This window comes from Antechinus flavipes, chromosome 4, assembly GCF_016432865.1.
Source record: "Antechinus flavipes isolate AdamAnt ecotype Samford, QLD, Australia chromosome 4, AdamAnt_v2, whole genome shotgun sequence".
NCBI lineage: Eukaryota > Metazoa > Chordata > Mammalia > Dasyuromorphia > Dasyuridae > Antechinus > Antechinus flavipes.
Genome location: NC_067401.1, coordinates 199,258,654 through 199,272,279, shown reverse-complemented (window position 1 = coordinate 199,272,279; position 13,626 = coordinate 199,258,654). Strand labels below are relative to the sequence as shown.

General features: G+C 32.7%; 1 protein-coding gene across 1 annotated transcript in view; it reads right to left on the bottom strand.

Annotated features, from left to right (window-relative positions):
* DNAH8 (dynein axonemal heavy chain 8) overlaps positions 1–13,626 on the bottom strand; it is a 402,529-nt gene that overhangs the window by 201,097 nt on the left and 187,806 nt on the right. Inside the window, exons 30-35 of the mRNA XM_051996876.1 lie at positions 5,654–5,767; positions 4,372–4,434; positions 3,404–3,504; positions 2,213–2,350; positions 1,543–1,783; positions 273–472 (exon numbers count right to left, since the gene is read on the bottom strand). Of these exons, the coding sequence (XP_051852836.1) occupies positions 273–472; positions 1,543–1,783; positions 2,213–2,350; positions 3,404–3,504; positions 4,372–4,434; positions 5,654–5,767 (857 nt within the window). The remainder of the gene's footprint in view (positions 1–272; positions 473–1,542; positions 1,784–2,212; positions 2,351–3,403; positions 3,505–4,371; positions 4,435–5,653; positions 5,768–13,626) is intronic.

Here is a 13,626-nt window from a genome sequence, read left to right as displayed (position 1 = left end):
CCTAAAGTTGTGATTGGAATCACGCTTTTTTGTTCTCTGTTGCTTCAGTGGCGAGGTCAGAAGTAATGTGTTGCATCTATAAGGAGGCAGATTTTTCCTGTGATGATGCGGCTTAGCTTAGAGCAGGCCAGCCCCTAACCTATGCTCATGGTGCCAGAGAGCAGTGTAGGAATGGAAGCTAATAATGTTAGATAACTGCAGAACTAAACTTCAGAAAGCAGTTTGTTCAACAAATAAGAAATTAGAAACTGAAAATAAATATTCAAAATTACCTGTTACTTAGCAAAGAACCCAGGGCCATTAAACTGTCTTCCATCAATGTAATAATTTCTGCCGATTCTGTTCCTTTTAGCAGTAGTTCTCCTTTTCCCTTAAAAGCGGCAAAACTCAGATTCTGGTTGGTCCAGTTATCAACTACTTGAGCCAGTTTAGCTTCAATATCCTTTTCCTTGCTAGCTGATATGCAAATATCCTACAAAGAAAAAAATGAGGAAAAAGCAAGATTTCTTCAGATTTTCATTGTTTTTATCTAAATTAAAGACTATTAAGTTGTGGAGGATTTCCCAACTCTAAACACCATAAATTCGAAATCCCTCCAGAGCAATGAGATCTAGATACTGGATACAGAATAACTTAAATAGGCACATTCCTCTCCTTAGTTACCCATCATCCTATAACTTCCTTCCCTCCATGAATTTATGCCATAGCTCTTTGAAAGAGGAAGAGAAAGAGATAGATGTTAGACAGATAGATAGATAAATAGGAGTGAAGGGACAAAGACAAGTTCTGCTCTCCATCTTCATTCCTAGGATTCATTTTGGAATTAAAGGGACTGTAGAGATAATCTTGTCCAATTTCTTCACATTAAACAATTTTAAAAAAGCCAAGAACTCCCATTCTAGAGCCTTGGGGGTAAAAGTGCAACTTTTATGTTAGATTTAATATTCTGATTCAAGGATACATCTAAAGATGACACGAGTTGAAATCCAGCCTTAGACACATACCAATTACATGACCCTAGGCAAGCCACTTAATTACTAGTTGACTTAATTTCCTTTTCTATAAAATGGCATAATAACACTTACCTCCTATGGCTGATTTAAAGAATAAGATCATGTTTATAAAGTGCTTTGAAGACTGTAAAGCAACATATAAATGCCAACTATTATTGTCCCATTTCAGTCAGAAATCACTATGTCCCCTACATTCCTTCTCTATCTCTAGGATTTTTATTTTGGTATGAGCATCACGGGTGAAGGAATAGGGGTAGAGGTGAGGGTCAGGATACAAAGACTGTCTTATTCTCCATCAAGACACTACTTCCAAAAGCTCAGATACTTTCTCATCTTAACAGTGAGGAAACTGAGGGCCAGATAAGGGAAGTGGCTTACCCAAAGTTACCAAAGTGGCCACTGTTCATTCTTCAAGCTTCATTTTTCCCACCCAGAGTCATACTTTGGTCTGACTATTGCCACGACTATAGAGATCATTTGTTTGTCTAAGACAGGATGACATTTTTGATATACATAATTATGCTCATACCTCAATATCATCTTTGTGTTTAAGAAGTGGTGCCTCCATGATATTTCTCAAACAAAAAGTATCAGATTCTATATCAAATGTAGTTCCTGTTACGTCTGCAATTCGATCCCAGTGTCTTTGCTTCATTGCCTTATTAGTCATCATTTCTAGCAAAGGACAAGATTCACTGAAGTCATCAATTCTTTTTTTAAGATCCAAATAGGCTTGCCAATCTTTCAGTCCTTTGGGAAGTCTGCGGCACCTGTAAGAAAAATAAAAAAAATGTTTATTTTACTTACAATTTTACATATAAATTTCTTCCTTTAGTCTAAATATAGCAAAAAGGGAATAAATTGATGGAAACAATGTCAATGTGAGAAGCATTATTTGTCTTGCCTTGATTTCCAATATTAATTTCTGACATATTGGGAAAATTTTTCATATCCAAGTTTCTTGGTTGGTATACAATTATTTTAATAGTCATTTCTGAAGAACCATATAGAAACAATACTGTGCTGTACTCTTTGGTGGAAAATGAAAGACATAATCTTTACCCTTGAGGAGTTTACAATCTACAGGGAAGACATATCAAACTGGAAATTACAAAGCTATGTATCAGTAAGCATAATATTAAGCATAAACATAGATATTGGAGAAGATAGAAAAGTCATCTAAATGGTTTTAAGCTCACCTATTTTGGAATTCCAGAAGTTCCATATTAATGCTTTCAATATCGACATCTCCCCAAAGTATTTCATAATAACCACTAATGTTATTCATTACAGTATCATATAGTCCATACAGCTTTTGCAGCAAACTCAGTTCCTTCCTAAGTAGGAGAAACCAATTGTTATATTTATTCAATTACTTTCAAAAGACATATACATTTAATAACACACTTAAAGAAATTCAGAAATACAGATACATGTTTATATATACATACATGTACATATTTGTGTATATTAATATATACACATATACATTGTATAAAATAAATATACATATATACAATCATACTCATACTCAGCTTCCAGTAACTGAAAGTTGGCATAGCTCTAGACTAGTTTTAACTATACTTCTCTCTCTGTTGGCTTTAAAACCACCTTATAATTATATATCCTAAAAATCCAGGATTCCCTTTCAAAATGAAGCACAGGATCAGAATTGTCAAGTTACATAAGCTCCTAAATCTTGTATTAAGTGTTTTTGTATTTTGATAAGATCTGTGATTTTATCTGTGGAAGAAATCTCTTAATTCTTTCTAATAATGCAGATCAATACTTTCTCTGCAATTTACAGAATAGCCTACAATCCTATCAAGTTAAATGACCTGTCCAGATCATATTGACTAGTATGGAGGACAAGTAAGTGTTTTCAAAAGTCTTTTTCTGGATTAGCTGTCTCAGAGAAGCAGAGAAAAGTACCATAGGATACAAAATCAACTCTGGATATTCCAACCTCTGGATAGTCCAACCACTGTCCAAACCTTTGGATAGTCCAAACCACTCAATCTGCTTTTCTTCAAGACTCAGATGATGAATATAGCAATGAGAACTATTTTTTCTTTTTTTTTAAATTTTTATTTAATAATTACTTTATATTGACAGAATCCATGCCAGGTTAATTTTTTTACAACATTATCCCTTGCACTCGTTTCTGTTCCGATTTTTCCCCTCCCTCCCTTCACCCCCTCCCCTAAATGGCAAGCAGTCCTATATATGTTGGATATGTTGCAGTATATCCTAGATACAATATATGTTTGCAGAACCGAACAGTTGAGAACTATTTTTTCAAAAAACTTGAGAGTCTCTCAAAGTAGTCAGTGCCAGCATCCAATGTGTTTAATTTGAAATCTGCCTATAACAGATATTTACACATCTACCTGGTTTTATGTAAAACTTCATAGTCAGTGACAGGCAGTCCAAAGAGTTGTTCACCAGATGAGTATGTAACAAATTTCCTCCACAGATCATCAAAATTTGCCTAAAATAGTATAAAACTTTATTAACATAGACACCACTGATTCCTAATATAACATTATTATATTTTATATTATTTAAAATTTTGCTGGCATATAAGGTATATGTCCTCCAATAAAGACCTGCTTCTGGGCTTTATTTGCACAAAGAGAGAAGACAGAGTTCTCCAAAACTTTGCCAGTAGAACCCAAAAGATACAACCACAAGATTAAAAAGGCTTTGAGTATAAAACTGAATGTACAGAGAGTCTATATCCACTCTAGTTAAGTATAGAGAAGTTGGCTACAAGGTCATGAATTTTTTAAATATAGAAATCTATGGGCATTTAGTACTGCTGTTTGTTCCAAGCATCATGCTGAACACTTTTACGATTATTAGCTCTTTTGAAACTAACATCATCATTGAGAGGAAGGTGCCTTTATTCTCCTCACTTTACAGTTGAGGAAATTAAGGCAAACAGATATTAAGTGACTTGCCTAGGGTCTCATAGCTAGGAAGTGTTTGAGGCTGGATTTAACTAGAATTGCAAGCCCACTGCTCTGTTCACTCTTGTCACCAGCTGCCTCCACAAATTGATAAAATTAGGACTCACTGAGGATATATATGTAGGAAAGTAATGATAGACAAGGTTAGAAAAACATGCTGTTAAGTAAATTGATATTGAGCTATATTTCTACATAACATAAAATTATGTTAAAAGACTTACACGCAATATAGTATAAGCTCTTCAAGTAAAAATCATTTCTTTATATACAATGTTTTTCTTAAGCAATTAGGTCTTGTCTCTTAGTCTCTTTAAATTATTTTAATCTTATTTATGTAATAGGTTAACTATGCGATATAGTAACATTTGTTTCAAAACTATTTTTACCTGAAATATCTGTAGTCTATTGCTGGCTTCCTGAGGAGCTATGTTTGGTACCATGGGTCCTTCCTGTGATAAATATTACAAAGTGTACATATTCACTCTTACTCAAGATAATTTATTTATTAACTAGCTTGTCTATTAAACCTTTGAATGACATATGAAATTTATATATTTTCCTTGAAATTAAAGTGTCTTAATTCTCATCCCTCTACTCTTATATTTATGGGTTTGACATTATTTTGAAAAGAAGTCTGATATATGAGTACAGACTATAATTTAATATGACAATCAAAGATATGGAAATATCTCAAGCTGTGTGGTTTATACTGCCAACTAGTGAAGAATTTAGTGAAGTAGCTGTCTAGAAAAGGTTAGAGGGGGAGATAACTGATTTGGTTCTGTCAACAGCTTATCTCCCATGACTTCTATGTCTAAGATGGAAATATGGCTCAAGGCACATGAAATCCTTCAAAGAAGCAGAAGACAGGTATACTATCTGTTTTGGCATTCTTTGATTGCCATGTTACCATGAGATTATGTGAAATATTTTGCCATGAATAAGCAATAAACTCAGTGATTAAAAAAAATGCTTTGCTATTCTTTTCAATGATCTGCCTTCTAGAAAAATGTCTACAATGGGGTACCCAACTTTTTGGGGTAATGGGATTCTAAATTGATGGGATAAGCAAGAGAAAAGTTTTTTGAAGTTTTATGAAAAGAGGAGTTTCTTTGTAGCCATATGCTACAATATGTGAAGAAGGGAGTAGAAGCCTATTCTATTCCATTCCCCCTCTCCCCCTTGTTATGGGGAAGGAAGATATAAATGCTTCAGGAATTTTTTTAATGAACTGCTTGGAAGGGCTATTATCCCCTACTAGATATATCTTTAAGTTAGGACTCATCATAATAGAGAAGGAAATACATTTGAACTGTGGAAACAGCAAGTGCACTGATATTCTCTTGCAGACACAGCTTTGTGCATAATTTTTTAAGGAAATGGTGCAATTCAAGCAGTGCTATTGTACTATTTAACTAAATCTTCTCATTCTGAAGCTACAAAATAAATACATAGGAAAAAAGACACTGACTTATTTCTCTTCAGTTATTTCAATTTCTTTGGTGATCTTTTTTCTTATATGAGTACCCACAGAGTAGTATAAGTTTTCCCCAGCATTACATTATTCTCTATTCAGCTTATATTATTGCTAATATTCTTCTCCAAATAAAACTGTTATTTCATGTAATTATGGCAACACAATTTATCATGCAATGTTAATTAAAGTACCAGTTCATATTGTTCTGAAAAGTTGGCTACATCTTCACGAAAAATTTCAACAGATTCGAGTAGATTGCTTTTAAATTTGGGCTGAACTTGAACTAGTTCATCTTGAACCAAGCACTAGAATGGAAAGAGATATTAATGGAAAGGCATAATCTTTAAGACTGTATGAAACAATAAATCATAAATGTAGTCAAACCAATCAACATTTGACCTTTATCCTAGTTTTTCCCTTTTGCTCTGAATCTTATTTCACAACATGACTAAGGTGAAAATGTTTACTATGACTATATGCATAAACAATATCAGATTGATTGCTGTATTGAGAAGGAGTGAGGGAGAAAAATGTAAATGAAAATATGAAAATGTTGAAAATAAGTTTTAAAATATTTAAAAATTTTTTTTGCATATATAAGTCTTTTCCCCCTTTCTTTGATATCTTTGGGATAAAGACCTAATAGTGGATCAAAAGTTATACAGAGTTTTATAGCTCTTTGGGTATAATTCCAAATTGCTCTCTGAAATGATTGAATCAGTTCACAATTCACCAAGTGAATCAGTGTCCCAATTTTCCCACATTCCTTCTAACATTTATCATTTTGTTTTTCAGTCATATTAGCCAATCCCCTAGATGAAGTAATATCTCAGGGTTGTTTTAATTTGCAATTCTCCAATCAATAGTGATTTAGAACATTTTTTCATAAGTCTCCAAGTAGCTGTCATTTAGCTGTTATTTATTCTGAAAACTTCCTGTTCATATCCTTTATTATTGTAGTCCAGTTGTTTCAATCATGTCTGTTCATTCTGACATCATTTAGGATTTTCTTTTCTTTTAAAAAATTTTTTTCCAATTATATTTTAAAACCAATTCTTATCATTGGTTTTGTTTTTAGCTCCAAATTTTTCCCTCTCTCCCTCCCCATTCCCTTTTGAGAAGACAATTTGATATATATGTAATCATGCAAAACATATTTCTATATTATTTGTTGTGAAAGAAAAAACACATACCAAAAAATATCCAAAAATAAGAAAGTTTAAAAATCATGTTTAAATCTGCATTCAGACTCCATCAATTCTTTCTCTGGAGATAGATAACATTTTAAGCACAAGTCCTTCAGAATATACTATTCTCCTGGTTTTGCACACTTCATTTTGCATGAGTTCATATAAATCTTTGTAGCTTTTTCTAAAACCCTCCTGTTCATCATTTTTAATATTATAATCACATACAACAACTTGTTCAGCTATCCCTCAATTTACAATGGAAGTACTGCCATAATTTCGATTCTTTGGTAATAAAAAAAGTGATACTATAAATATTTTTATACATACAGGTCCTTTTATTTTTGTTTTTTTTAATCTCCCTTTGGGATATACTAAGTAGTACTATTATTGCTGAGTTAAAGGATAAGCATGGCTTTTTTTTTTCATTTCCCAGTGTTCTTTCTTTGGGTGTAGCTACTTCTATCCATCATTGATCAATTGAAACTGAGTTAGATTTCTTTGTCGAAGAAATCCACTTCCATCAGAATACATCTTCATACAATATCATTTTTGAGGTATATAATGATCTCCTGGCTCTGCTCATTTCACTTAGCATCAGTTCATGTAAGTCTCACCAATCCTCTTTGTATTCATCCTGCTGGTCATTTCTTACAGAACAATAATATTCCATAACATTCATATACCACAATTTACCCACCCATTCTCCAATTGATGGGCATCCATTCATTTTCTAGTTTCTAGCTACTACAAACTAGCTAGCCACAAACATTTTGGCACATACAGGTCCCTTTCCCTTCTTTAATATTTCTTTGGGATATAAGCCCAGAAGTAACACTGCTGGATCAAAGGGTATGCACAGTTTGATAACTTTTTGGGCATAATTCCAGATTGCTCTCCAGAATGGTTGGATTTGTTCACAATTCCACCAACAATGCATCAGTGTCCCAGTTTTCCCACATCCCCTCCAACATTCATCATTATTTTTTTCCTGTCATCTTAGCCAATCTGATGTGTAGTGGTATCTCAGAGTTGTCTTAATTTGCATTTCTCTGATCAATAGTGATTTGGAACACTCTTTCATATGAATGGTAATAGTTTCACTTTCATCATCTGAAAATTGTCTATTCATATCCTTTGACCATTTATCAATTGGAGAATGGCTTGATTTCTTATAAATCAGAGTCAATTTTCTATATATTTTGGAAATGAGGCCTTTATCAGAACGTTTAACTCTGAAGATGTTTTCCCAGTTTGTTGCTTCCCTTCTAATCTTGTTTGCATTAGTTTTGTTTGTACAAAGGCTTTTTAATTTGATATAATCAAAATTTTCTATTTTGTGATCAGTAATGGTCTCTAGTTAATGTTTGGTCACAAATTCCAGTAAGCATGGTTTTATAGTCCTTTGGGCATCACTCCAAATTGTCTTATAGAATAATTTCATTTGAGTATTTGTTAATTGGGGAATGATTTATATTTATATAGATTTGACTCAGTTCTTCATATATTGGAGAAGTGAGATCTTAATAAGAAAAACTTTTCAAGTTTTTTGTTTTTCTTCTAATCTTGACTACATTAGATTTGTTTGTGCAAAAAACTTTTAATTTAATGTAATCAAAATCATCTATTTAACTTCTAATGACATGCTCTTTCTTTTGTTTTGATATGAATTCTTCTCCTATCCCTAGTTCTGACAGATATCAGAATCATTAGACTATCTGAAAGCCATAATAAAAAAGAACCTGAATAGAATCTTTCAAGAAATTATTAAGAAAAACCTGTCCTGATTGTCTGGAACCAGAGGGCAAAATGAGCACTGAAAGAATATCACTGATCACTCAGTAAAGAGATCTCAAAATAAAAATTCCAAAGAACATGATTGACAAAGTAAAGAATTATCAGATCAAAAAAAAATACTACAAGTGGCCAGAAAGAAACAATTCAATTATCAGGGAATCATAATACTACATAGGACTACATAGGATCTGGCAATTGCAACATTAAAGAATGTGAAATAGGATATTCTGGAAGACAAAGGAGCTAGGACTACAATTAAGGATAACATAGCTGGTGAAATTAAGCATACTAATTCAAGGAAAAAATAGTTATTCGATAAAATAGAAGGTGTTAAAGTTTTATAAGGAGAAGAGCAGAACTAAAAAAAGTCTAATTGCAATATAAAGATGCAAGAGAAGCATAAACAGGTAAAAAGGGGAAAGAAAACATAAGGTACTCAATAAAAATAAATTGTTTACATCTATGCATGGGGAAATGATACTTGTAATTCTTAATAACTGTATCACTAATAGTAAAGCTAGAATGAATATACATAGACAGAGGACACTGGTATACAGTGAATTAATAGAAATGATATAAAAAATTTAAGGGCTGAGAAAGAAGAGTACACTGTGAGAGAAGGAAGGGAGAGACAGAATGGGATATATTATTTCAAATGAAGAGCCACAAAAAAATCTATTTCGGGGAGGGGGGGCAGGAAATGGGAGCATGAACAATGAGCACAGCTTGAAACTTATATCTATATTGGCTCAAAGAGGTAATAACATGCACAGTCATTTGAAAATAGAAATCTATCTTACCTGACAGGGAAGTAGGAGGAAAGGAGATTAAATAAGAGGAAGCGGAATGGGGACTGATAAAAAGGGAGGGCAGATCAGTGGAGAGGGTAAATAAAAGTAAAACACTGTGAGGAGGAAAAAGAGGAAAGGGGAAAGAAGAAAAACATGAGAAAAAACAGGATGGAGTGAAATACAAAAGTAGTAATCATAATCATGAATGTGAATGGATGAACTCTAATACAAAATGGAATAAGATAGCAGAGTGGATCAAAAAACAAAATTGTGCAATATTCTGTTTACAAAAAACACACTTGAAGCAGAGACACACACACAGAGCAAAGGTAAGAGGCTAGAGCAGAATCTATTTTGCTTCAGATGAAGTAAAAAAAGCAGGGATAGCAATCATGATCTTAGACAAAGCAAAAACATAAATAGATCCAATTAAATAAGATAAGGAAGGAAACTATATTTTGACAACAGGTACCTTAGACAATGAAGCAATATCAATATTAATCATATTATGTACCAAGTGGTATACCATCCAAATTCTTAAAGGAGAAGTGGGGCCCTCAACTTTCCCCTCCCAGGAACCAAAAAATGAAAAAGAAACTAAGGAGATATATAGAATACTATAAAAATTAAATATGATAAAACTTTGGAGAAAATTAAATGGGAATATAAAGAAATATATCTTTTTCTCAGCATCACATAGCACTTCCACAAAAATAGCCCACATAAAAAGGCATAAAAAGCTCAAAATCAAATATAAAAAGGTCAAAATATTAAATGTATTCTTTTCAGATCATAATGTAATAAAAATCATATTCAACAAAGTGAAATGGAAAGATAGATTAAAATTAATTGGAAACTAAATAATCTAATCCTATAAACAAGTAGGTAAAAGAAGAAATCATAAAAACAATTTCATTTTTAAAATGACAGCAATGAAATAATATAAACAAAATGGAAAAAGAACAGATCAATGAATTCAACATGCACTTTTAAAAAATAAAGAACAAATAACAAATTTTAAAACCCCAACTGAGCACCAAATTGGAAATCCTGAAAATCAAATGAAAATTAAACAAACAGGGGGCAGTTAGATGACACAGTGGATAGAGCACCAGCCCTGAAGTCAGGAGGACCTGAGTTCAAATCTGACCTCAAACACTTAACACTGCCTAGCTGTGTGACTCTGGGCAAGTCACTTAACCCCAAATGCCTCAGGGGAAAAAAATATGTTTATTTTAACCAAAAAGTATTGAACTAATAAATCTAGGAGCTGGTTTTATGATAAAAGCAATGACACACAAGCTATTAGTTACTTTGATTAAAAAAAGAAAAAAACCACAAATATTCAGTATCAAAAATGAAAAGTGTGAAATCTTCACTAACAAAGAAAAAAATTAAAGCAATCATTAGAAAATATTTTGCCCAATTATATGCCAATAAGTGAAAAATCTGAGTGAAATCAATAATTAAAAAAAATAGCGTTTTATTATCAGAATACATGCAAAGTTTTCAACCTTTACCCTTGAAAAACCTTCTGTTTCAATTTTTTCACTCTTTCTCCCCACCCTCTCCCCTTGGCAGTAAGCAATCCAATATAGGTTAAACACGTACAACTCTTCTATACATATTTCCCCAATTATGCTGCTCAAGAAAAATCAGATCAAAAAAGAAAAAACAAAAAGCAAGCAAAAACAACAATGATCTCATTGCTAGAAAGAATCATGTCCATCACATAATCTTGCTGTTTCTGTGTACAATGTTCTTTTCATGCTACTCATTTCACTTAGCATCAGTTTATGTAAGTCTCTCCAGGCTTTCTGAAATCATTCTGCTGATCATTTCTTATAGACTAATATTCCATTACATTCATATATCATAATTTATTCATCCATATCCTAACTCATGAGCATCCACTCAATTTCTAGTTCCTTACCACTACATCAAGGGCTGTTACAAACCTTTTTGCACATATGGGTCCTTTTCCAAGTTTTAAGATCTCCTTGGGATACAAGCCCAATAGAGAAGTACTGTTGGATCAAAAGGTAGCTGGATCAGTTCACAACTCCAGTCACAATGTATCAGTGTCCCAGTTATCTCAAACTCATTTATTCTTTCATCATTTATTATTATCTTTTCTTGTTATCTTAGCCAATCTGAATGTGTGTAGTGGTACCCCAGAGTTGTCTTAATTTGCATTTCTTTGATCAATAGTGATTTAGAGCATTTTTTTCATATGACTAGAAATAGTCTTAATTTCTTCATCTGAAAATTGTTTGTCAATATCCTTTGACCATTTATCAATTGGACAATGGCTTATATTCTTTGTTTTTTAAAAAATTCTTTCATCATATATGAAATGCTTTTTTGTTTGTTTTTTTATTAAAGTTTTTTATTTACAAAACATATGCATGGGCAATGTTTCAATATTGACCCTTGCAAAACTTTGTTACAAATTTTGCCCTCCTTCTTCCTAACCCCTTCCCTAGATGGCAGATAGTCTAATACATGTTAAATATGTTAAAATATTTTAATCCAATATATGTTAAATCCAATATATGTATACATATTTATATAGTTATTTTACTGCACAATAAAAATCAGATCTAGAAAGAAAAAAAACTAAGAAGGAAAACAAAATGCAAATAAACATCAGCGTGAAAATGCTATGTTATGGTTCACACACAGTTCCCACGGGCCTCTCTCTGAGTGTATATGCCTCTCTTCATCACTGAACAATTGGAACTGTCTCATCTCATTGTTGAAGAGAACCATGCCCATCGAAATTGATCATCATCTTGCTGTTACCGTGTATAATGATCTTCTGGTCCTGCTCATTTCACTCAGCATCAATTCATGTAAGTCTTCCCAGGCCTCTCTGAAATCATCCTGCTGGTCATTTCTTACCAAACAATAATATTCCATAACATTCATGTGTCACAATTTATTCAGCCATTCTCCAATTGAGGGGCATCCACCCAGTTTCCAGTTTCTGGCCACTACAAACAGGGCTGCCACAAACATTCTTACACATACAGGTCCCTTTCCCTTCGTTAAAATCTCCCAGTAGTAACACCGCTAGGTTAAAGGGTATGCACAATTTGTTAGCTTTTTGAGCATAGTTCCAATTTGTTCTCCAGAATGGCTGGATATATTCACAATTCCACCAACAATGCATCAATGTCCCAGTTTTCCCACATTCCCTCCAATATTTATTATTATCTTTTTAGCCAATCTGACAGGTGTGTAGTGGTATCCCAGAGTTGTCTTAATTTGCATTTCTTTGATCAATAGTGATTTGAAGCATCTTTTCACATGACTAGAAATAGTTTCAATTTCTTCATCTGAAAATTGTCTGTTCATATCCTTTGACCATTTATCAATTGGAGAATGGCTTGAATTCTTATAAATTTGAGTTAATTCTTTATATATTTTAGAAATGAGGAATGATTTATATTCTTATAAATTTGAGTCAATTCTCTATATATTTTACAAATGAGGCCTTTATTAGAACTTTTCCCCCAGCTTTCTGCTTCCCTTCTAATCCTGGTTGCATTGGTTTTGTTTGTATAAAACCTTTTTAGTCTAATATAATCAGAATTATCCAATTCACATTTCATAATGTTCTCTAGTACTTCTTTGGCCACAAATTTCTTCCTTCTCTACAGATCTGAGAGATACTGTCTTTTGTTTTTCTAATTTGCTTATAGCATCTCTTTATATCTAAATCATGAACCTATTTCAAGCTGATCTTGACGTAGGATGTTAGGTATTGGTCAGTGCTTAGTTTCTACCATACGGTTTTCCAACTTTTCAAACCATTTTTGTCAAGTAATGAGTTTTTATCCTAGAAGCTGGGGTCTTTGGATTTATTAAATACTAGATTACTATAATCATTGATTATTTTGTCCTGTGAATCTAACCTGTTCCACTGATCAACTACTCTGTTCCTTAGCCAGTACCAAATGGTTTTTATGACTGCTACTTTATAATATAGTTTTAGATCTGATATAGCTAGGCCACCTTCATTTCCCTTTTTAAATTAATTCCCTTGAAATTCTTGACCTTTTGTTCTTCCAAATGAATTTTGTTATTATTTTTTTCTAGCTCTTTAAAGTAGTTTCTTATCAGTTTGATTGGTATGATACTGAATAAGTAGATTAATTTAGGTAAAACTAAATTTTTATTTTATTAGCTTGGTCTACCCCTGAGCATTTGATAGTCTTCCAATTGTTGATTTTGCATGGAAAGTGTTTTGTAATTGTGTTCATAAAGTCCCTGATTTTGTCTTGGCAGGTAAACTTCCAAATACTTTATATTATCTACAGTTATTTTAAATAGAATTTTTCTCCGTATCTTTTGCTGCTGGACTTTGTTGGTAACACATGGAAA